Source organism: Sylvia atricapilla, chromosome 1, assembly GCF_009819655.1.
Source record: "Sylvia atricapilla isolate bSylAtr1 chromosome 1, bSylAtr1.pri, whole genome shotgun sequence".
Taxonomy (NCBI): Eukaryota; Metazoa; Chordata; class Aves; order Passeriformes; family Sylviidae; genus Sylvia; species Sylvia atricapilla.
Window position 1 is genome coordinate 14,810,150 of NC_089140.1, and position 23,627 is coordinate 14,833,776.

Sequence of the window (23,627 nt, forward strand, 5' to 3'; positions counted from 1 at the left end):
CCTTTAAAACACAAGGGAACACACTCTTTCCTTAAAAAAAAATTCAAAATTTAATTAAAAATCCAACAGAAAAAAACCTCAAACAAGTGCACAGGTTAAGGTGGAAAACAAAGCATCAGACTTGGAAGCGCTCACCCCATGAGGTGCACAGGGTTCAGAGACACATTACGTTGCTCCAGGGAAAGCCTCAGAAGGTGCAGGGTACACAAGCTGAAAACCCCCAAGTCAGAGAGAAATTTCCCATAAGCCTCGTGTGAAAGGCTGCCTCCTTATCCTCCAGTCGTTGAATAGTGCTTTTCTTCTGAAACAAAGTGTATGAGGTAGAGCGAACAAACTGTAAAGGTAACTAGGCCTTTTGTCATATAGTTCCTCCACCCACTTGTACTTTACAGCACAATAGCTCGTTTACAGATTCAGACCACTCCAGCTCCACACAGAAACAATCCTGTATTGTGAAGTGAATCTACCAGAGGAGTAAAATCTAAAAATACCGCAAAAAGTCTATAACAACCATTTCGTAGAACTCTACGGTTCTTCCCTTAGAGACAAAGGCTTTCCCAATTTGAATGGGTAATAACAGACTTAGTCACTTTTTACTTGAGTGTGACTCAAGCAATAGCCTGTAAAATCAAAAAATACATACATACCATATGAAGCTATCTCTTAAAAATAATAATAATAAAATTTGCACTGAAACATAAGCAGCTGTAATGTGAAAAACCATGTTACTTCCTCTCCCATGTCCACTGGGGAGAACAAAACACTTTGTAGCACAGAGCCATTCCTGCATGTGCTACTCAGGACAAGCTATAGGTGCTTGTTTACACCAGTGGGTAGGTGCAGCAGCTACAGAATAGTGATGGGTAGAAAAACTAGCAAAGTACATGGATCAACCAGCAATCTGCCTCGTCAGCCATACATTAACACAAGTAAATCATGGGAGACCAGTTAGGCCGCTGGGAAAGTCGGGAAGAAAGGATGGATAGCCTACCTACACTCTACTTGCACTTTCACCTCACAGAGAATAGTAACTCCATCCCCCACAAGCCGCTATAATAGAATAAAGATAAACGCAGGGATTATGGCAAGTTGACCCCAGGCTTTGTTCTTTCCCTCCAAGCATATTCAGTGAAAAGGTCTAAACACACATCTGATTTGACAAGCATTCAGATTCACAAAGAACGTGGTGAAAGTGAAATCATACTTGGGGCATTCATGGGTCCCTATGTCAAAGGTCATTCAGCAGTGCTTCAGCTGCTGCTTGCTAGGATTTGAAATGAACTAGTTTAAACCCCCGTTGTCATGAACACTGACATACAGTTTATGCCAGCCAAATTTGTCACAGCATGTTTAGCAAAATTTAGCTCAGAGATAATATAATTTCTGCACAAACATTTAATCCTAACAATTGGCACTACCTCATCTGGAAAAGATGGATAATTTTCCTTTTTAGCCAGATTCATGTCAACTCACATAACTCATCTGCAGAATATTGAATTATTACCAGAAAGAAGGTTTGACCAAAGCATTTATATCCTTCCCTCTTTACATAAAAAACCAAACCCACAGGTTCTTCTATCTAACTAGAAGTTAATTAGTTGATTCAAACTGGAAAAAAAAAATCACATTTAAATCACTTAGCTAAACCACAGAGCTCAAAAAGCTTTATCAAATAACTTATCATTGATTTTCTTAGTTTCTCAAATATTATTTGAGTCTTCCAGCTGCCATTAAGGATATTTAAAGAAGGCACACAAGAAACTAACTTGAAACAGTAGCGGGCTGGGAAGCTTCAGGGCTACTAAAAGTAGGGGAGTAGCAACTGAAAACCTGCTGAGAAATAACAACAGTGAACGAAAACAAATGTATTCTTCCAAAGCCTTTGTGAAGCTGGCTCTCAGCTCCAGGCAGCACAGTGGCAAGCCCAGCTGTCGATTCAGCAAGCTGCAAGACTGTCACTCCAAAACAGGTCACAGTTCAGCAAGCAAGTTGTTTGTTTTTACTGCCAACGAAGAGGTCTACACCCTAAAAAGCAGCATTTCTGAGGCAGTGTTTTCCTAAGAACAATTTTGTTTTCTTTACATCTTACAAGTAATATAGCATTTTGCTACCAGTAGATGTCTTAACTAGAGAGAATCTCAAACCTCACTTTATTACAGGAGGTGGTTTCACATAAGGATGCTGGCTCACCATAGCTGGCAATCAGACACGTTTCTGTCACTTTGTCAGCAACCCAGACTCCCCCAAGCTGAAGAATAAGGCACCAACATCTCCTACTGCTACCACCTCTAGCTTCTATGCCAAAGCCCTGTGGGTGCATCTGCCAAAAAGCAGCCTCTATTCCTCACGGTTTCCACCAAAGGCACACAAATAACAGCAGACACGGGACTGCCCCGCTGACGGCTTCTCAAGGCAGCAGCAAGAGGGCTGTGTTTAGTGGGACACACATCATTAACTGACAGGAATTAGTTGCATTACATGCTCTCGTCTCAAACACTAGGGCATCAATTTAAATAACCTGTGGGCAGGAGACAGTCTTTATTCTTTTGACAAATAGGAAAAAAATCACCTCTGAAGGAAGCACAAAATATGCTTGCTCTTTTTGTCTAAGAAAATGGGCCCCCTGAATCCTGCAGATGAGATGTTCAGTATGATTTCTTCATCTACACCTTTCCCACAGGAATAGCCAAGACTCCATTAAAAGTGGAAGACTGACATGATCTCAAAGACTGAATATTTTGTTCCGGAGCCCTCAAGCTGAAATGGAAACCTACACGTAGGCTTTCCATGAGTGTCTCACTTGAAGAAATGGAGAAAGACAACAAAAATAACACTTCTAGAGGGTTTGAGACAGGAGAGATGACTAAAAAACACTTATTTTTTCTCACATGAGGATGACAACAAGCATCACAAGGCAATGCAGGCCTCACTTCTCTCCAAATCCCTCCTGTCCCCTGCTGTGAACAAAGCACATTGCTTTCCTAATGCCTGGCAGGTTGTGTTCAAGATGGTACAGAAATCCCTCCTGTTCTATCATGCTGTGTAAGCAAACAGATTTGTCATGTTGGTGCAGTTGCTTATAGTTTTAGAATATTTTGAGTTTCGTAGATGGCTGTGATGGCTACCAGATACTTCAGGAATCTGCGACGTACAGAGAAATTATTCAGTTAACAAAACTTTAAAAAGCAAAAATGAGATAGAATCAGAGGTATTGATTAGTCTCATCAATAATACCCAAGGCAGTAATATCAACATGCTTTTGGCTGTATGGTTTTCTAGAATATCATTTTGAGTCAACATCAAAAGGAAATCTAAGGGCAAGCACACGTGAATGAACCTGAATGATTTTGAATACATGCTTCTTCCAAAACAGAACTTGACACTCCTTGTTTTCATACACTACAGACTGATCAGCTGAGGATTACATTTCAGTCTCTGCAAGTTACCCAAATTAAAGAGTTCCCAACTGCATCAGAGGCTGTCCACTGAAGTACTCTGTAATAATCACATTGGTTTTCCAGAACTGCATGATTTGCTCCAAGAAACCTAAACTACCTATTATTACAGCAGAGATAATCATAAGCTTTATTTAAGCTGAAAAACATAGATTTGGCTTTTTCTGGTAGCATTTTTTCCCATCTCTAAAACATTCTTGCTTGGAAGAGGAGGAAGAATGGAGGGGAAAATACATTGTAGCTCTTGCACATCTTAAAATCTCCACGTTCTTGGACAACTAGATAAGCATGACAGGATTCAACACTTCATCCAGGAGCAAGAATATTGCACTGACTCACATAACTTCTTTTAAGAACTACTCAATTCCACAACAAGGAAAAAAAACAAAAACATGAGGCTTTATAACATCTGTCTATACAGCACATCTGAAAGACTCCTCTTCATGTTTGCTGGAGTCACCAAGATTCACATAGGGCCTACAACACATAGAAAAGATGGCAATAAACAATATTTCACATACCCTAACTTGTCTACTGCACAAACAAATCCATTCCCCCTAAGAAAAACAGCAGACAGTTGAAAGACAGGTAAACTACATGGTTCTGGGCTGAAGTAGGGAGCAAGAGAAAAATCACCGTAAACCTATGAGTTTCCACATCTGTGTTAGTCAAAGCTTAAGGCAAGGGCTGGCCACTAAGATTCATAACAGGAAAATTGGGGGGAGGACACAAGGTGAAGGATACAAGAAGGCACCCTCCAGGCCCCTATTTGCTAAGCATCTCATTTCATGACAAGCACGGCACTTTTGTTTGCACAAGGCCTTCTGTAAATTCATAGTTTGTACATTAGATACTTTACAGAGGAGACACTAAGCTTTTTCCACATCCTCCTGACTCCAATCAGCAAAAGACAATCTGTTTGCATAGTTTTAAAATATTCTGTAGTTTGAGTTAAATCTAGCAATAAATACTCTGAACTGTTAACCTTTTAAACATGAAAAATACGGATTTACAAGTTTCTGCGCCATGCCACTTCAGGCACTTCATAGCTCTGCAGCTGGTGCTCTTAATTATCACATCCTAAACTCGGGATTTCAATCCTGCTGAACCAGTATTCCCCCCCAAAAAATCACAAAGAGATCTTAAGCATCAAGCCAAAGGCTGTTATAACTGAGGGCTAATCCTGTTTATTAAAACTATATTTTACTAGTGTATTTTTAAATAGAGAACTTGAACTATACTAGTTAACCAAATGTTTACTTCCAAATTAACCGGCACTAGCAGGACCCAGAAAGCTGTCAAAAATTCCTGGTTTTAGTGAGTTTTTCTGAAAGGGACATTTAGAAACAGTGTACTGCTTGGTCAGACTGATACACCATATCACTTGTCACTAATGAAGACCAATCATTCAACTCTAGGAAGCAAGGACACTGGGTTCCACACACCCTGTGCCATTCCTCAATGGTATACATCCCATCACAGGACTTTTTATGTATGTTTGGAATATATTAGCACAGATCCTTTCAGATTTACAAACTTTCCTCATAATATGGTGCTTGACACAGCTATGCCATCATTGCACCTTAAACAACACAGAAAAAACACAAGTAAAACTGTCCACCAAAAGACTTTTTTCTGTACCTAAATACTTCTAAAATAATGAAATCCACATTTTCTTTTGGTTATGTGAAGATGATCTTTCAACTGTTCTGCCACTCTGCTCTTCTGCAATTTACATGTCTGTCCTTAAAACCAGACATGGCACAATACTGCAGCCATGCCAGCCAGGTCAGTCAAAGGCAGTACTCTCCTCAGTCTGATGTGCAACTATGAAAATCCTGTAAAAGACAAACCACGTCTAGATCTTTTTCATCATATTAGTAAATGCAACTCTCCTAAGCTGCATTAACGTGCAACATACTGGTTTCAGGAGCGCCATTTAAGTCACAGATGTTGAAAGATTTGTAAAATATGTAGCTAACTCCTTCCCCGCTAAGAGAGTTCACTTTCTTATTCTTACTCAGACGTCTTTACATCACTTAGCAGTGAATACACCTCCCTTCCCATCTGTGACTGCAGAAACTAGTGGCTTCCTACTGTAAACCACAGCAATCACATGGGGCAAGGAAAGAGGAGATGAGAAAAACCCCACAGATCTCTCTTAAACTAGTCCAGAATGTATTTTATTTTGTCACCAGTTACGTACTGCCCACTGTAAGAGATAGTTAAGCTTTAATTTCATCACCAACTTCCTTGCTAAGGAGATACAGTTTTCAGCACCATAAAAAGGTCGTATCATTATAGAAACAATTCTGAATGCAAAACAAAAATGTATGTAAAGAGAATTAATACTGCTGTCAAGGGAACAGCATTTGTGGAGCTCTATGGTATAATCAGTTTCAGTTGTTTCCTTTTTCTTGGGAGAGGGGGGAGGAGGCAGTGGACAGCAGACTTTATTGGAGGAGAGGAAGGGTGCAGAAATGTTTAGGAAGGGGTTTTGCTTAAGGCAAATCAATCCAAGAGACTGGGGAAAGTTGGTGTATAATATGCAGCTAAAATGAGATCTTCAAAGGACACAATCCTTACAACAAACTATTCACATCCAGCACAGTCACAAGGAGACCTGGCAGCAGCTAAGAAGAATGAGAAAAATAAAGCTTGTTCAAACAGTATTCCCATTTTATTTATTGAAAGTTGCAATTCATACATTTTGCTGCTAAAGCATAGATTTCCAGAGTCCACTTCAGTTGTAACCACAGCAACATACTGAACAGACTACAACAAGCAAGACAAACTACACCAAATGTCAGTAAAGAGGTTTGTTTAAGCATTTTAAAACAAGTTCACCATGTTTCGACAAGACAACCATATTCTATATACCAAATTGTTTTTAGCCTGACTTGCCTGTTAGTTTGGAAGCTCACATATATCAGAGGCTGTCTTAATTTCCTGAGCAGATGCAAACCAGCAAGATCTTTCATTTAGCATAAATTAACATACTGCACATGATTTTTTTAATGGGAGAGATCACCTTTTAGAGCTTGAATGCCATAAAAACAAACAAAAAATCTTCTTGAAAGCTGAAACTGGAAGTTAGAAGTGCACAAGCAGCCACTACTGCTTAATGACACAGTAAACTGTAGACAATCAAGAGAACTATTTAAACACTAGATTCTTACAATGGGTAAGTATAGCTGTCAAAAAAAACTTGCTAAGATTCCCCATTACTTTTCCTGCTACTATGCTCCTGCACACAGCCTCATTTGTCTACTTAATCCAACTTTCTACAGCTTTATATTTCATGTCCTCCTCCAGCATCTGGATTCCCTGTGTCTCAGCCATGTTCCTGGCCCAATTTCCTTCAAATCTGTACTACCACATCTTCCAAAAGACTTAATAAAGCTAACACACTTCTGCAGGGCAGATTATGTAATCCTGTAACTAAGCAAAACATTAGAGATAAAAAAATTGAAAAGAAAGGAAAAAACCACGCACACCTGCATGATGAAAATGAAACTGAGCCATCATGCTGTTACTCCCTTCCTTCCCCCACACATATATAGCAATCAGGAATAGCAAGTAGTACATCACCGATTTAGCTCATAAGTATTTTCCTGCTAGAAGAACCGTCTGCACTGCTCTGTAAAGCACCTAGGAATACTTTTGACAGTTGAAAAAAATTAAGTTTATTTTACACCCATTAACATGATCATAAACCAAAGGCTACTCTCTCCATCTCCCCAGTACAGACATCTTCCATGGCAGGCTTGTCATTTTTTGCTTTATAATGGAGTCATTTTATTGTAGGCAAGAAGCCCCAGGCATTCTGTACAGCCCATTACTCTTTGCTGCCCACATTCAGATGGCTAATCTGCTATCAGCCAGGAGCTTGACAGACAAAAGGAAAAGGCAGGAAAACAGCACATGCAGCTGCACATGCGCACACACACTTCAGCTACAAAGTGTTCCGACAGCAGACCCAAGAATGAGCAAGACACACATTGGATTGGCAGTCCTACTTAAAACTGTGGCTGAAGGAAGATACAGGAATTCTTTAAAGGTAGACAGGTTGGGGGAATACTAAAAGGATAAAAAGCTTCATTAGTATGCCTGTTAAGATACATTAAGGCATAAACCTAGAAGACTTTACACAGTAAGCGAGCATCTTGGAACTTGAAAAGTCACAAACATTTTTGTTCTGAGAATTTGCTATATGAGACCTTCAAAATGCTTAAAAATATTGTCAAAAGTCAGAAAGATTAAATAAGAGCTAAATATAGGTAATTGTTAACTATTAGAACAAATCATTTTTTAAGCTTTCAGTTTCAGCACTTCTGTTTTCTTACCAGCTCAAAAAAGAACTCACTCTTTTCTAAAAAGCTGTATATATTTTCTATATGCCAAAGTATTGTGACACCATACATATGAAAAAGCAAATGCAATGAAATGATTTGCGTACAGTACTGCACAACAAGGAGTTTTTTTAATTACTTTTTTCCAGGCACATGACATAAATAAATGGAGAAGGCTTGCAACTTCATACTAAAACAAAGAAAATGCCCATATTTGCTGGAGTTCTTAACCACTTTACTTTATTTCACTTTTGAAGGAAATCATCTGAGCACTGTCACAAGCAGTACTACCAAAAATATTTTTGAAGCATCAGATCCACAGACAACAGTTTGCATCAAACATCTCATAAGAATTTTTGGTCAGGATCATAAACCTCTGCTGCGTCTCATGATTTTTATTCAACTAAGTCTATTTGTATCCTTTACAGTTGGAAAGCTAAAATTCTCCTTCTGTGAACTGGCTTAGTCCACAGAAACAGAAAATCTGCCACTAGTTTTATTCACTCATGCTGTGGTAAAAGCCAGGCTCATCTTTTTAATGTGTCTGTCTCCATCATGTACCTACCACATGAACTATGCAGGCGTGATTAATCACGTGGTGAAACAGAGAGAACCGTGGTACGTTATACTGCATGACAGGTCACTGGAACTATTTCCCTTTTCCTATGCCACAACTACCAATTAAATTCTGCTTCTCATTTCTAAGGTATTATTTCACTTTTGCTCAGAAAGTCTCCCAGCATTTTGACTGCACTATAGAACCAATTGTATCTTCCAATATTTGCTCAAAATCATATTTAGTGTTCCAGGAATACAATACATCTGTCAATTCCAAATCTGGAAAATGTACAAGGTAAGCCTCACCATGAAGGGCAGAAGTTGTCAGAATAGTCTGTTCCACAGAATTGGACTCTGTGGTTTTAATATCTGTACAACACTTATGAACAGAGGTCTACCTTGTGTTACTACTAGGAGCATTCAAGCCAGTCTAATGGATCAAATTATTGGATATAACTACAGAGATATATAGAGAGATAGATGTAGATATATATGTCTACAAAACAAATCCATAATGGAAATGCAAATTTACTTTCAGCACTCAGCAGCTAGAATGTATCGAAATAGTTTGTTATATCCTACAATCTGCTCCTATCTAAAGTTTAAAGTTGGCAAGAACACTGTTTTCTTGTTGCCTTTCAGACCTGGAAGTTCTGAAATCCCCTGCTGAGCCTTGTCCTGCAGGTTGAGTACTAGCCTCCTTCTGCAGCCATCTGCAGCACCTCCTCAACACATCCTCACAGTACTCTGCAACCTTATCTTCCTCTCCCACATGTACAAGGTAAGAAGGGGGAAAAAACCACTACATTTGCATATGCAATTACGGTGCAGCTCAGCAGTGAGCAAAAAATTACTGGAAGTTGAGAACAGATATGCCCGATGACCACACCTTAGTATTTCAAATGAAAATGCTTAGCAAGGAAGGGGAAGGGACAGCAGCAGGGAAGGAAGCCAGTCATTACAGCTCCAAATCTGTTTCAGAGTCCTTATTCACCACCTCATGCTCTTTACCAGGCAAACTGTACCTAGGTTCTTCCTGTGAACAATAGCATAAGAATGAATCCAGTAGTGTGTGACTGGTTCTATTTTGCTTGACTTAACCAAAAGCTGTGCCAGGAATACTACTTCTGCCAGGAAGAAAAGGAAAGGTTATAGAAAGACATAAACAAAACAGGATGGAAGATTAAACAGGTTACAGATTCTAAACTGCATCTCCTTTTCCAGTCTAAGACTTAATATGACTTAGAGTAACTTAAGAGAAATTATAAAATTGACTAGAAGGTGTGAAGAAGAATACATATGTGCAAGTACACATGGCAAAAATAAGGCATTAAGAAAAACTTTTTAAAGACAAGTGCATCTTAGAAAAAGGGACAACTCATCTCCCTGATGCTTCTGGGCTTGAATAAAAAATTATGTTAGCTGAGGTGAGAAGGAAAGTGGTTTTTTTCCTAACAAATAAAAAGCCCAACCTGCTTCTTTAGGGATCTACCAGTTCAACAAAAATCAACTTAAGTCTTGTAGTTAAGGCCTGATTTTTGTGTTCTTTAGTTTGCCCTTTTTCAGATGGAATAGATTTCCCCAGGCCTTTTTCAAATCATGCCACATTTGTCATGTTTTGTAATATCATTTTGCTTTCTTCCATTTACACATCTGTGGATGGATGCCTACAAAACAGAACAGAAAATTGCCCTCACCGTCTGTCAGCTGCCTATCAAAGAGAATTGGGAAAGAGACATTTGCTGAAATAATGAAAACATTTTATATCACAATAACTGAACATGGTCTCTAGCATCACTGGACCAACTAGCATTTGATCCTAACAAGGACAGGCACACCACTTCATAGGTAAAAATACTCTCTACCACATCAAACTCTTAACCCCTTTGCTTCAAGTGTTGTCCATGAAAATTACTCTCAGGATCATGGTAAATAGAAAGGATTATAACTCAGTTATCTCCAATGATCTTGCCAGCCCCTCCAGTGTTCCTGATCTATCACTTGACCTGTGAGAAGCTAAAGAACAGAGGAGTTGCAGAAAGAGAGGGTATTCACATCAAAAGAAGCACAGAATACTACAGAGTTAGTTAAGGAACAATTGTTTCTTTTCCTTCTGATACGCTCCCATATCACAGAGAGTTTTTGGTGCTTAAAGAACTAATTTTACATGTCCTTTCACTGAAGAAAAACTGCTACTCATGGTCATGGATCCTAACTGAACAGGATGCCATGTCATCTCAGCACAGCAAAGAACTTCTTTCTGCTCTCTTTTTCAGTTATAGTTAAGCATCCTACCACATCTCAAAGAATACACGCATCATTGTTCATTTGCTCTACACAGTTTTCCAAAACTAGGATTAGTGAAACACATTGAAAGGAGAGCAACAAGAATGATACTACCAAACAGAAAGCAAATATTTGTAAGGAAACCAATAAAAGATGCCTGTTTTCAGGTTTTAACCTTTGGGTGACAGCAGCTGTTAACTAAACTGCTTTGAAACAACAGGGGTAGCGTCCTCACATCAAGGAAATTGTGACAGCTGGGAATGACAGCTGAAAAGGAGAGAACTGAAACAGGCTGCTTTCAAACAGTACTGACTTCTCAAAAATGAGAAAGCATATTTTTAGTTAACTTCTGGTGCTCTGAAAAAGCATGTTAAAATAAAATATATAGTTACGTTACAGTAATGGCATCTGAGACAATCAGAGTCAGGCAAAGTAGAAAAGGCTCCTTTCTTCTCTATTGTCCCTTCTGTGGACAAATGTACAAGTCTAAAGAAACCTGGTCAATGTTCAGTGCTACCCAACTGAAACGTCTGAATCCTGCCTCACTGCTCCACACACAGATAAAAATTTAACAAGTTTTTTCTTTCTATTCTACCATCACTTGTCCTCCTAACACACAAATGTAAGCTGCACAAGGAATTGGATGTAAAGGCCAAGATACAGGAAGACTCAATACATACATTTTTACTGCCTGAAAGGTGCTTATATACTGTGTGATGGAAGCAGTATTTTTCTCAGGAGTACTGAAATAGATTTATAAAACTACGCTGCATTTAACTGGAGTCTTTTATCCATCAAGTTTCAATGCTCTTGACTGGGCTTCCCATTCTCCTTGACTGTCACTCAGGAATATTACTTATCTATGCAAGAAAGAGATAAATAGATTATTAAATAAACAAACTGTAGCTCAGTAGGAAAAATGAAAGCAACTCTAGTCTTTCCTTAAAAGAAATAGTCACAAAGATTAGAAAGTTGCAACTGCGAACAGTTTTTCAAAATATTAAGGTTTTGTTACTCTTTCCAACAACAAGAAAATAAGATGCAAGGAACTGCACAACCAGAAAAGCAAACCAAGACTGAGAAATACATGAGCACATGATAATTAGCTAAAAAAATCAACTCAAAGTACTAAAGGCAATGGCTTATAAGAGATTTTAAAAACTTGCCAACATAATATGGCAAGAGAAAGCATTACAAAACAATACACTCATAAAACCCCCTACACAACTCAACAAAATTCCAGTATTTCAAGGCATCACTCGGCCAACTGAGGTTAAAGCTATTTACTGTTGCAATCTTCTCATGCATACATTTCTCCCTGGAAAGACAGCAAGGTGCATCAGAAATCAGGTATCAGACCTCCTGTGAGAAGCAGTCCCCTGCCTATTCCACTCTCCCTCCTTCCCCATACGTGCTTTGCCTCACCCATCCAGGAGTCACACATACAACCCTCTGCTCTCCAAACTTTCGCATGGAGGGTTGTCCATTTTTTTTTAACTCCTAAAGACTTCAAACAGCATTTCCCTCAGCAGGAAAGAATCCTTACCCAAACTGATGTACTGCAGTGTCTCATGACTGGAGCTAACCACACATCTTCACAAATGATGATATGAGAATACTCTTCACACCCACCTTTGCCTCACGCTGCCTGGGCAGGAGCAGCACCCACCTGCACCCACAGCCACTTCCCACACAGCTCCACCTGTGACAAGCAGCTGTGCTGGTAAAACCTAGACTTGCATGTGTTTGTCCCAGGCAGGATGACTTACCAGGCCTTGCACTTATATACACATTTCTGGGGAAATTTTGTTTTGAGGAAGACTTATGCTTTTTTACATATTTACCATTTTCAAGTATTAGAAATACCAGTAATAGACCGAGACTCTTCTTTAGTCATGTCTGTCACAACAAAACCAACATGTCATGAAATAATTTCTGCCCAGATGTTAAACTCCAAGGAAACAGCCCCCTCAAAACCTTCCACATGCCAGCAGGGGTGTTGATGTTAACAGTGTAGTCTTTAACTAATTCCCTCCTGATGTGATTTATTTTTGTCTATCCTCGCATCAATGAACTTCAGATTTGGGAATACAAAACACACCAGAAGACATTCTACTTCTCTGGCACATCATTACGTAGACTAAAGAGACATCACCAGTGAAATATCTTAATACCATCTAAAAAATGGCTAAAGACAAAACTGAGTTTTGCATCTTGCCACTTGTTTTCTAAAAGCAAAAAAACCCACAATCCAATAAATATGAAAGAACTTAAATAATTAGGCCGAAAGGAATAGTAACTACCAAATGACAAAACTATTCTTTCCCTTTAAGGCTCTAGATCAAGCCAAAGGCAAGGGTAGTCCTGAGGATTAAAAATGGATTGAGACTCAGTCTTGCTATGGACTTCCTGTGTGACCTTGGGTAAGTCACTTGAGAATTTAGTTCTCAAAAATAACAGGCCTATTATAGCGGCCAGGATGAAGCACCAATGTTTCTGAGACCACAAATGAACGACAGGGTTCTGCTCAGTTGCCCAAAACAGAAAAGATCCTGTGTGACAGTCCTCCAGAAAAATATAGATAACAACCCCCAAAAACTCAGGAATATTGATGTTAATCAGCTGAAAATTAATTTGGAACTTTGTAATACAGTATGAATGCCTACATAAAAACAGTAATTTTTTGTTTTCTACCTCTAGTTCTGGGTATTTTAAACGTATCATAGTAGACTCCTTATGATTTCCAGAGATGTAGTACGTACTGTCAAAGAGTGGGTTTACAGTTGACAAAGCACACCTACTCCAATCAGCTTGCAATATCAATTAGTTAAATGCTTTTGAAGTGACTATAAACAGCTAATGACTTGAGAGCAATAAGCTAATATTTTTGGTAAATAATGACTGAATTTAGAAGCAGGGATGCCTAAGAGGCATTTGGCCAGATAATGTAGTTCCAGCAGTTTCTCTGCAATAGAGATCAGCTGATCAAAAATCACTTAAAAAAAAAAAACCAACAAGCAAAAAACCTACAATCCAAGTTTCACAAAACTTAACTTTATTTCTTTGCCATCATAATACAGAGTCCCACACACGTTAAAAATGTCTGCCACTCCTCACTGGCATTTCAAACACTATTGAAACAGATGTTTCCACACGAGGAAAGGCATTACAGTGATATTTTGACTTCAGAGTACTTCAGCCTCTCCTCCCAGCACTGGAAAACTTCTAAAAGAAGAAATTACAGGTTAATACCACAACTGGATTCTCACTGGGGAAGGAAGTAGGGAACAGCTGTAGAACCCCTTCTTCCTGCTCTGTCCACAGAGGAGAGCAAGAGCCCAACCAAAGTCAGTAACACCAATTAACAGGACCTGTCATAAAGCCCAAAGTCCACAGAAATCCTTCCCCCTTGAGTCTATCTGATGTAACGAAAAATATTCAACAGAAAATTTGAACTGAATTCAAGGAAGTCAAATCCTCAGACTTCTAACTAAAAAAAATTGAGTGATTCCTATGGGTGAGAAGCCCATGTCAGAAAGAGAGTTTCATCTTCTTGCTACTTTTCATTAACCCTTTTAGCAGCACACATGTAGAGCCCAGCATGCAAGGCAAATTGTTTCCGGAAACAAATTACCTTAACAAAAAGCTAACTACTGCCTCAGGTAGTTAATTACCTTAAGACACCCTGCTTCACAACTGTTAATACAACACACACTGATTGCTGACAGAGAAACGGTAGCAACCTTTTTAATAGAGCTCTCATATTTCAGAAGCTAACATTAAAACAGAAGTACTATTTATTTATAAGAGAGAAGGTTTCCTTGGTCCCAAACAGTTAATTCAGTTGTCCATGTAGACCTGTTCACTGTGCCTGGAATTTTAACTCAGGCTACATTCCAAAAATCCCAGACTGCAAATTTAAATTAACACTAGAGTGAAAACATGATAGCTAGCAAAAAAGAAAGGCAAGGGAGCAAGAGAAGACAGGCACAACCAGAAATGTTGTATCCCAAGTGTCACTAACACCTGACATCCTGCCAGTAGTTAACACCTTAGAGCTAAAAGAAATATGCTTTTGCCATATTCAAAGGGACTTACAGTCTTCATACAGTTCTTGACTTGGTAGCAAAACTTTATACAAAATTATCTAACAGAAATAAAAAAAAGAAGAGCATCAACTGCAAAGCAACCAAAATAGCACTCTAACAAGTCAGTCTACATAACCTTTTAGCAATGAACTCACTGTGACCAAGGCTGGCTAATACCTTCTCCTCACATGTACCAGACAGCATACAGAATTTAGTCCAATTCATGTGTTCTTCTTTTTTACCATTAAATATGGCATCTGAAAACCTGAATGCATACTTGCATTATTTTCAGAACATCTATACTTAAGGTTGATATATATTTACACTCTAGAAAGGGAAGTTTTGAATATTTTGTTTGTTTTACTTATCTCACAGCATTGCTGAAGACAAGATGTATCACATTTAGTTTTGCTTATTAGTTTAATAAGAACTGATACAATCCCATAACATACATGAGAGAAGCTAAGAAAGCAACTAATCCTGGCTGCAAACCAACTCAGAATAAGACGACCTCTGCTGATATAGAATCTATTTGAAGTCTACACAGGAGTCCCATGAGAGTGCGGCTGTGCAGACCACCGGCAAAAAATACCCAAACTGTGTCTCTCTTTCCTCCTCTTCATTTTTCTATCCAAAGAGGAGGAGAAGGGGAAGAAGTAGATAGGATGAGAGACTCTCAACCAGCGCTGTGTTTCTGCCGTATCACAGTATCTCAACACTTAGTAAAGTGTTCTGCTGTAGCAGATGTTTTTGTGTATTGGCCAGAACTAAGGACAATGACACAGGATAGTTTTCTTCAGGTAGGAAGTGCCAGATTTCCTTGCAAGCGAGGCTTCAATGGCAGCACCAATCGGCTCTTTGCTGATCTCCTGTAGGGAGCAATAAACAAGGTAGGAAAGGAACCAGCTCTAGAGTTAAGAAAATAAGACTGTCTTCCCAGCTAGACTTAAGGCACCAGGATGGCTCCCAAACACAGAGAGAAAGCTGGGGGGGGGGGGGGGGGGGGGGGGAGAAAAAAAAACAAAACAAAAGTTTACAGTGTAAGAATAGCTGTATTAAGTTTAACAAGAGATAAAAAGAAGAAAAGTTTACAGTATCATAACTCAATGCCATAGCCCAGTATTATTAACTGGCACACTGGATGTCTAATGCAATCTCTCTGCAATAGTTTCCTATTCCGTGGGAAAGTAAAGAGGAAACAGCATAAAAACGCTTTTGTTTTTTATGCTACAAACAAGCCAGTTGCTTATGTATCTCCCCTGTGTCCATTCTTCATTAACAGAAGATATCTATTAGAATCAAGTGCATTTAGAGACTTTGGGGGGGAAAAAGCATCATACTTATTTATTTTAAAAGTTAAAGGGTTAACACTTTTTCTATGCATTTTCTTCAGTAAATATTTGCAAGTCAAACATAAACCCACTGCTGAGAAATCTCTATTATCCAGATTCTATTATCTAACCGATCCTGATGCTCCAATGCACAATGACTTAACTTGGTTTTAATTCCTCAATAAAGGCAACCAAAACCAACCTAAACCACGACACACTACATTTTACATTGCAGAAATAGTTGATAAAGACTCAGAGGCTTTTTATAATAAAGTGGGGACAGCAATGAGGTCCAAAAGTGATGAAGATGAAAAATACCTGGAACGATACCACATCTTATCCACCTTTTGTTTTCTGTAAGTGATACAAGCTAGACACAAAATGGTTTGTGCTAAACAGCCTTAAATCTGGTTTTCTAATATTAAGCACAAAGGAAAAACACTGACAGCAAGCGTGGTAAATAAATCTCTCCCTTGAGAATGAAGGCAGCAGACAGGAGGGGGCTGACATGCATGCAGGAGAAAACTAAACACCATCTTTTTTTTTCTACCTGCACAAGTTGCCATTTGCTGCAGCAATCAAGGATCTTTTTTTCCCGTCGATTTCAAAAGCCAGGTTTTCAGAAAATTTCTCCCTCAAGTCATCTGTTGATATGCTTTAAGAGTACGGTATTCGTATCACTGGATCTTTAAGAGAAAAATCCATTTTCTTTCCTGTTCAGGTAAACATGTTTACAGCTCTTGCCAGACGCTGGGTGGTTCAGACTCACATGTCACACATGTTGTCGTCAGCAACAAGAAAAGCCCCTTTCTCTGATCATCCACATTTTTAATAAGGTAAAGAGAAAAGCACTTTCCAAACTTACCTTTAGCACAGCCAAATCATGAGCTAAATATAAATATTTACTCTTGGACAAGAAATTAATAACATGAGCGTGCAAACAAGAATACTTGCTAGAAAACGCACACAGCAAAAATAAGAAAACCCTTTTAAGTTCAACGCAATCAAACCGACCCGTTAGACCCTGGAAAGGCCGTCATTTATCACCACGTTACGCCCCGAACAGTCAGGATTAGAGAGGTGAAGCACCGATCGTGACTCCGATCTGTTTCGGAGACCGTTCACCGCATATGAAAACATCTCAGATCGCAGGCGAAGCCTTCCTATCTGTGACCCTGCACAGGAAATGCCACATAAAACCTAAAATTGCCAAGGAGGGTTACAAAATTGCCTACTCTACATCCTATTCCGAAGAGTCGTGCTACGAGGACCGAACTACTTCTCCATTTTTCAGAAAATAAGTAGAGAGTGGGTGTTACGAGCCTTTATTCCCCCCGCCGTGTACCTTCCCATTGCATCTTAAAGTAACACACGTACCAAAGGGGAAAAAAAACACCACCCCACAGCAGCCCTTAAGTCTGAAATGTAAATGTAATTCCTTATATAGACTGCAGCAGCTGGTCACACACGCACGGAGAGCGGAGCGGGGGCCCCCGGCCAAACCGTTACCACCCATTATTATACAACAGGTACCTCCGAAGCCAGAGGGAAGGGAAGAAACTTCGCCGCCCGGGCGCAGCCCTCCCTTCCCCACCGGCCCCGCGGGGCGGCAGCGCGGCCGCGGGGCGCCGCCGGGCACCAACTCTCGGCGGGGCGGGGAGGCGCGGAGCGGGGGCGCCGGCCCGGGGCGGCCGCGCTGCCCCCGCGCGAATCGCCGCCCGCTGCGGCGCCGGTGCCTCCCCCGCGTGTGCGCCCGGGTGTGCCCACTGGGGGACGGCCGGCGTCCCCCACCGCCGCCCCCCGAAAGGGGAGTGCCGGCCGGGGGCGAGAAGCCGGCCCGCCGCCGGGCGAACGGGGGGGAAACTCCGGCGGGCGGCAGAGGCGCTCCCGGGCGGGCGGCGGGGCGATCCCGCCCGCGGGGCCGAGGGGAGGCCCCGCTCCGCCCGGGGTAGCGCGCAGGTAACAAGTTTCGGAGTTGGGGCTGCCGCGGCCGGGCGGGCGGCGGCCGCTCCCCCGCCGCTCCCCGCGGAGCTCGGCGTCCCCGCCGGGGCCGGAGGGCGGCGGCGCGGCCGGGGGCCCCCGAGCCCGCTGCCGGTGGCGGGGCGGTCGCGGGGCGTGAGGGGGGAAGCAGCGTGTAACGGTCCCGGACAGCGGCGAAGTGCGGAGGCACCGCTAGGCGGAGGAGGGAGGCGGCGGCGAGGGAGGCTCCAGGTAGCGGATATAACGGTGCGGAGGGAGCCGCGCTCCCGGCGAGCCGCGGCGGGGGAATTACTTTGGCGCCCGCCCGACCTCCCCCCTGCGCGCTCGGGACGGCCGTGCCCGGCCCCCGCCCCGGCCCCGCCGCCGCCCCAGCGCGGCCGCGGCGCTGCCCCGCGGGTGACTGACCGTTGTTGCGGCGCGGGTTCGGCTGCTTCCTGCGCTTACACCTGGGGCCATCCGCCATGATCCGCTCGCTGGTGTCTAAATGCTCCAGTCACCTCCTCCCCCGCCCGCCCCCCTCACTCCCTCCCCTCCCCCCCGGACCTGGTTTACGACACTGGGTGGTTTTACTTTTACATCACCTTCCTACACCTAGTGCTCGCCCGGAACCTTGTTGCCACGGGAGACGGGCGCTTTACGGCAGCGCATTTGAACGGCGGCGGGGGAAAAGTTGCGCCCGCAGGTACCGGGAGCGGCGGCGCCGCCCGGGGGGGGCTCGGGGCCCCCGCCGCCCGTGCCGGCGGCAGCGCGGGGGTCCCCCGCGGGGCGGGGCCGGGCTGGGGGTGTCGGTAGTCGCCGGCCCCCGGGCGGGGCAGGAGGATCCCCGCGGGGCAGTCCCGCAGCGCCGCGCCGAGGGGCCGGCCCGGCGCCCGCCCCGCTGCCAGGTGCGGCCCCCGGCAGCCGCCCCCAGGTGCGGCGGGGCTGAGGCGGCGCGGCCCGGCTCCCCCGCCCCGCGGGGCTGTCCCGGCGGGGCCGCGCTGCCCGCACCTGGCGGGGCGCAGCGCTGCGGGCGCACCCGGGGCTCACCGGCACCGGGGCTCACCGGCACCGGCCTCTGCTCTGACAGGGCTGAGCGAGAAGCAAACAGCTGGATCATACTGACGCCGTTCCCACCGTACGTGAAATCTGCCGCACTCGGGCTTTCCTTAGTCATACTTCCCGGTATTACCAAGAGGAGGAGAGGTATAAAATTCCATGCCGTAAAAAATCAAAAGAAGAGAGCAATTTTTCATGGATAATTAATAAGCAACCTCTGTTGTGCCTAATAAACTTATTTAATGTATTAAAAATTAAAACCATCAAACACTTGTACTATTTATTTACTCTTGCTTTTCACTTCAGGCAATAAAATAATTTAGTAAGTTTGCCTGTAGGCTTCCTTATTTTACTTTTTCTTTTTTTTTTTTTTTTTTTTTTCCTTGGCGTGATTCTGTAGAATTTATAGTTCTGTGCTTCTGGGGAACTCTTTTATCTAAAGAAATTAAATTTCAGTGAAAGCATTTCTCTTAATGGGATATTTTCAATAAGAAATTGATGCACTACAGAACTTGAGGCCTTCAGCTGCTCTACTTTGTCACATTCCACATGCTATATATGCACGTGCTGTAACAAGTCACCTCGTTTCATGGAAGCAGTATGACATGTCTCTAGGAGCTATTGAACACTGTCAGTTTATGGGCATACCTTGCATCTGAAGCTCCCACAGGAGTCTGCACAATCAGAAGTGCTTAGAAAATAAGTATTGGGCTAAAATAGATGCAGAATTAGGTAAAGATCCAAAGGGATATTTTCCTAATCAATTGTACCCTCAAAAACCCCCGAGTTTTGGGTTTGGATATTCAAATGAAAAAATGAAAACAGTGGTTGCAGGTGCCAATCATTTGTCTGATAGCTCTCAAAAAAATGTTAAGTTTAGAGGTATTGTTTTTACATATGTGTCTTTACTCAGTGATGGTTGGCTGCTGACTTCAACATTTTAATGAGGATCTACCTAATAGTGATGAAAGAAGCAAATCAAACAGTACCAAGTACTTGATGGACTAACAGGAGTCATTCAAAACCATTAGATTTGGCATGAGAGTAATGAACCCCAAACAGGAGGATGGCTAAGAACTGTAACGTGAAACCAAGTATAAGATAAAAGTGAAACTTGTCAGCTCAAATTTCAAGTGAACAAATTATAAATTTTAAGGCAGAGTTTTGTTTCTAGTTCAACATCCTTGCTTGTAAAGGTTCTGTGCAGAAGATAACCTGTGGCTGCGAAACTGTTTGCAAATGAGTGCTTCAAGTGTTGAAATTGTTAAATGTTTTTTATCATTCTGTGGATGAATTTGACAATGAACCAAAATATGATATACAGGTTTTCGTGCAAAGTTTTTACTTCCTTGAATTTAGTCATGTTCTTAGAAGGTAGCTGCAAATAATAATTAATGTCTGTAAACATATTTGTAGATTTGTAGGAATATTCTGCCTGCTCACATTAAGTTCCAGGCCCTCTTTAAGCAACTTTGAAGAGCTTATTTCTTTGAGTTTTGTCACTTTTCACTTCTGGATAAGAATTCTTGTCTCTTCCTTTTGAGCAGTTTATGTTTCCTAACAGAATGAGAAGAGAAACAGTCTCCTGGTGTTTGTTGTGCCCTTTTCCCAATAACCATAGTGTCTGTTTGAAGTTGAGTCTCCTGAGATTTCCGAGCAGCTGGGAGAAACTGGTGACAACTCCTGCTGCCCATTAGCTTCTGAAGAGCAGAAGTGAAACTGGCAGGAACATTGGTAGCTGTACACTGCTATAGTTTGGATAAATGAGAAGAGAAAACCAAAGCAACCTTTGTATACATTAACTTTGAGACCAAGGAGGTCTAGAAACTAAAAAAAAATCAGAGAATAATGTTTTGCATCAAGTTATTGATGACCCAAATCACGATTCATTAGGAAAAGTGTCTCATTCACAACTTGTAAATAGATATGTAGATAAGTTGAGGTTTTGGAGTTTGATTTTTAAACTTTGTTGTATTTATTCCAAGCAACTGGGCAATTCACATATTTGTATACAAAGTTCCCATTATTTACTGTGCTAAATTAAGGATGCAGCCACTGTAAAAGCATTTTTAACTAATATGTTCTTCTAATTGTGGATGCAAAGTGACTAGTTAAAATTCCTGTTGTCTTTGTCATGTTCTGCAATACACGAGCATGTTGTATGTGTAATTTAAACTGGTTTGTGCTTCAAGAATGGAAAATCTGGTTTTCCATTATGGTGTACAGCTTTCAGTCTGACTTTTTAGTCAAGGATTTCAGAATTAATTAATGGGTTCATTTGCAAAATCTTAGAGAAGAGGTATATTTCTGCATCCTCCTAAATGTGGCAGTCTTGAGAAGACAACTCTTTAAAGGAGGAATTCTAAGACAGTGGTCATCCATAACAATTTCTAGTAACATAATTTTTATGGGAATTTAGGCAACCTAAATAGGCTTATTGTAGTTAAAACATGAGATTGCACAGCTGTTGTACTTCATCTTTTTTGAAATTTATTTCCGTTGTCTGAAGACAAAAATTAAAATACTTCCATAGTCACACTGCTTATGGATGTTCAAAAACCAGGTAATGATTCTTACAGACAGTTTTTCCCATTTAAAGAATGTTCCTGTATGTTGTGTTATGATTTATGATCTCTTAAGTATGTATCAATAAATAAAAGCAATCGGTCCTTTGTATTCCTACTCCTTATTGATGCTCATGAAGTGAAGTTTCATGTAGGATCTTGAGGATTCTAGATTTAAGGATGTTCATTTAGTTAATAAATTGAGAATTACAGTGGAAAACAACTCAGGATGGTTTCATGTTTATTGTTTCTTGTTTCATTTCTGATTTGTGGAGGGGTTTTTTGTTTGTTTTTAAGGGGTTTTTTGTGGGGGGAGGTTTTGTGTGTTTTTGTTTTTGTTTGGGTGGTTTGGTTTTTTTTGTTTTTGTTTTTGGTTTTTTTTTTCCCCATGAATGAAACTTTTTTTTCAATTCCATGTATTTCTTGGAATCTCAGTTCCTAAAATTTATTTTTTAGTTGATGATTTTTTCTTTAGATTTTTGTTAAATGAACTTTTATTCCTCTTTAGGAATTGTAGTTGAAAGATTTGTTAGGAGAACAATGATAGAAATGCACAGTTTTCTGCAGCTGAGGAACTAATCTTGAATAAAATGTTAATTTTAGAAGTAACAACATAGAGATTTAGTGCCCTTTCAGGTGGTCTTCCAAGTTCTATTTATGCTTCAAAATTAATCTACTAAGTTTTGAAGGTGTACCCTGGAATGTTGTATAGTCTCAAAAAATAGTAAAGCTGCTTGAAATTTTCACATTCATTTAGAGCAGATTTTGTAAATATTTATCATGGGAACGTACCTTTTTTCACTTTCCTCATCTCATAATTTTGTTTCCTGTTTCTAAACTTTACCATGAATTTACTTGTTCATTTAAAGCTTGAGGCTTATGAGGTCTAATAAATTGTCATGTCTTTGCACAACTTGAGGAGATTGTACCTGCTTGAAAGATATAGGTGTGAGGGTGTAACTCTGCCATAAATCATCAATAAGTACATAGGTATAAATAGCTATAATGACTTGCACATATGCAACTGACTTTTCTAATGTCTTCCTTATTAATAAAAAGTGTTTGTGAAGGTCACAAAGGCCTTCAAACCCATTTTGTTTCTCTTGCTCTCCCTTTGCCCTACTTGTTGCATTTTGCTTTTCTATGAGAGCAATTAACCTGTGTTGATGCCTATGTCAGATTAGTATGCTGTAAAAAAATGAATGTACTAGAACATAACAAGACTTACCCTTCCATTCTTACCCTAATTTTAACTTTCCATGTGATCTCTGTTTCAGAGCCTTCACAAGCAAAAAAATTACTTGAGAAAAAAACTTGAAAAGATCATTTCATATTCTTCATCCAAAAGGCAAATCTCATGTATTCAAAATGGAATTGGAATGCAAATTTGGGTATAAGTGGTGGATATTGAACAGTTGTGGGGTTTTTTTGTTTGTTTTCAAAATACTTGGAACTTCAGATGAGAATGTCTATTTCAACACTTTATTTTTCTATCACTAGATACAGTAGCAAAGTGCTGTTTCAAAATACTATTTTTTAGATTATATCTGAAGTTGTAACTGATCAAATTACACTTGTACTGCAGTTAGATTGCCCACTTTTAATAGCAGCATGTTTTCCATTCATCTTTGTTTATGATGACTCTGTTAAGTGTTCTTATCCTTTATACTAATTAAACACTAATGGGCTGTGAATATTTTCACATATGGATCATGTTTGTTTGCTTCTGTAACTTCCACTCTATTTCTGATTTAGTTCTGCTCCCCAGCCTTCTTGCTATTTGCTGTCTCACAGTTTTGTGCAATTGCTCATTTGGCTCTCATTTGGGGTTATTCCCTTTGTTATGGTGTCTGCACAGCTGGCTCACACAGCTCTTTAAATCCCAACTTAAAACTGATTTCTTAATTATTTCATTGCATAGTCTTCTCATTTATATTTGGGGTTTTAGTAGTTGAAACACATTCTTATGTTAGGCGTT

General features: G+C 40.8%; 1 protein-coding gene and 1 long non-coding RNA gene across 3 annotated transcripts in view; one reads left to right on the top strand and one right to left on the bottom strand.

Annotated features, from left to right (window-relative positions):
• ZEB1 (zinc finger E-box binding homeobox 1) overlaps positions 1 to 18,552 on the bottom strand; it is a 122,716-nt gene extending 104,164 nt beyond the window's left edge. Inside the window, exon 1 of one of the 2 annotated variants that reach the window (XM_066315270.1) lies at positions 18,456 to 18,552. In XM_066315270.1, coding sequence (XP_066171367.1) covers positions 18,456 to 18,513 — 58 coding nt within the window. In that variant the 5' untranslated portion in view covers positions 18,514 to 18,552. Of the gene's footprint in view, positions 1 to 17,603; positions 17,675 to 18,455 lie in introns of those variants that run through there. The other variant, XM_066315278.1, reaches the window with a different exon arrangement.
• LOC136359033 (uncharacterized) lies at positions 17,737 to 19,415 on the top strand. The gene is made up of 3 exons (XR_010743212.1): positions 17,737 to 18,281; positions 18,646 to 18,732; positions 19,117 to 19,415. It is a non-coding gene; the product is annotated as an uncharacterized lncRNA (long non-coding RNA).
• The last annotated feature ends 4,212 nt before the right edge of the window (positions 19,416 to 23,627 follow it).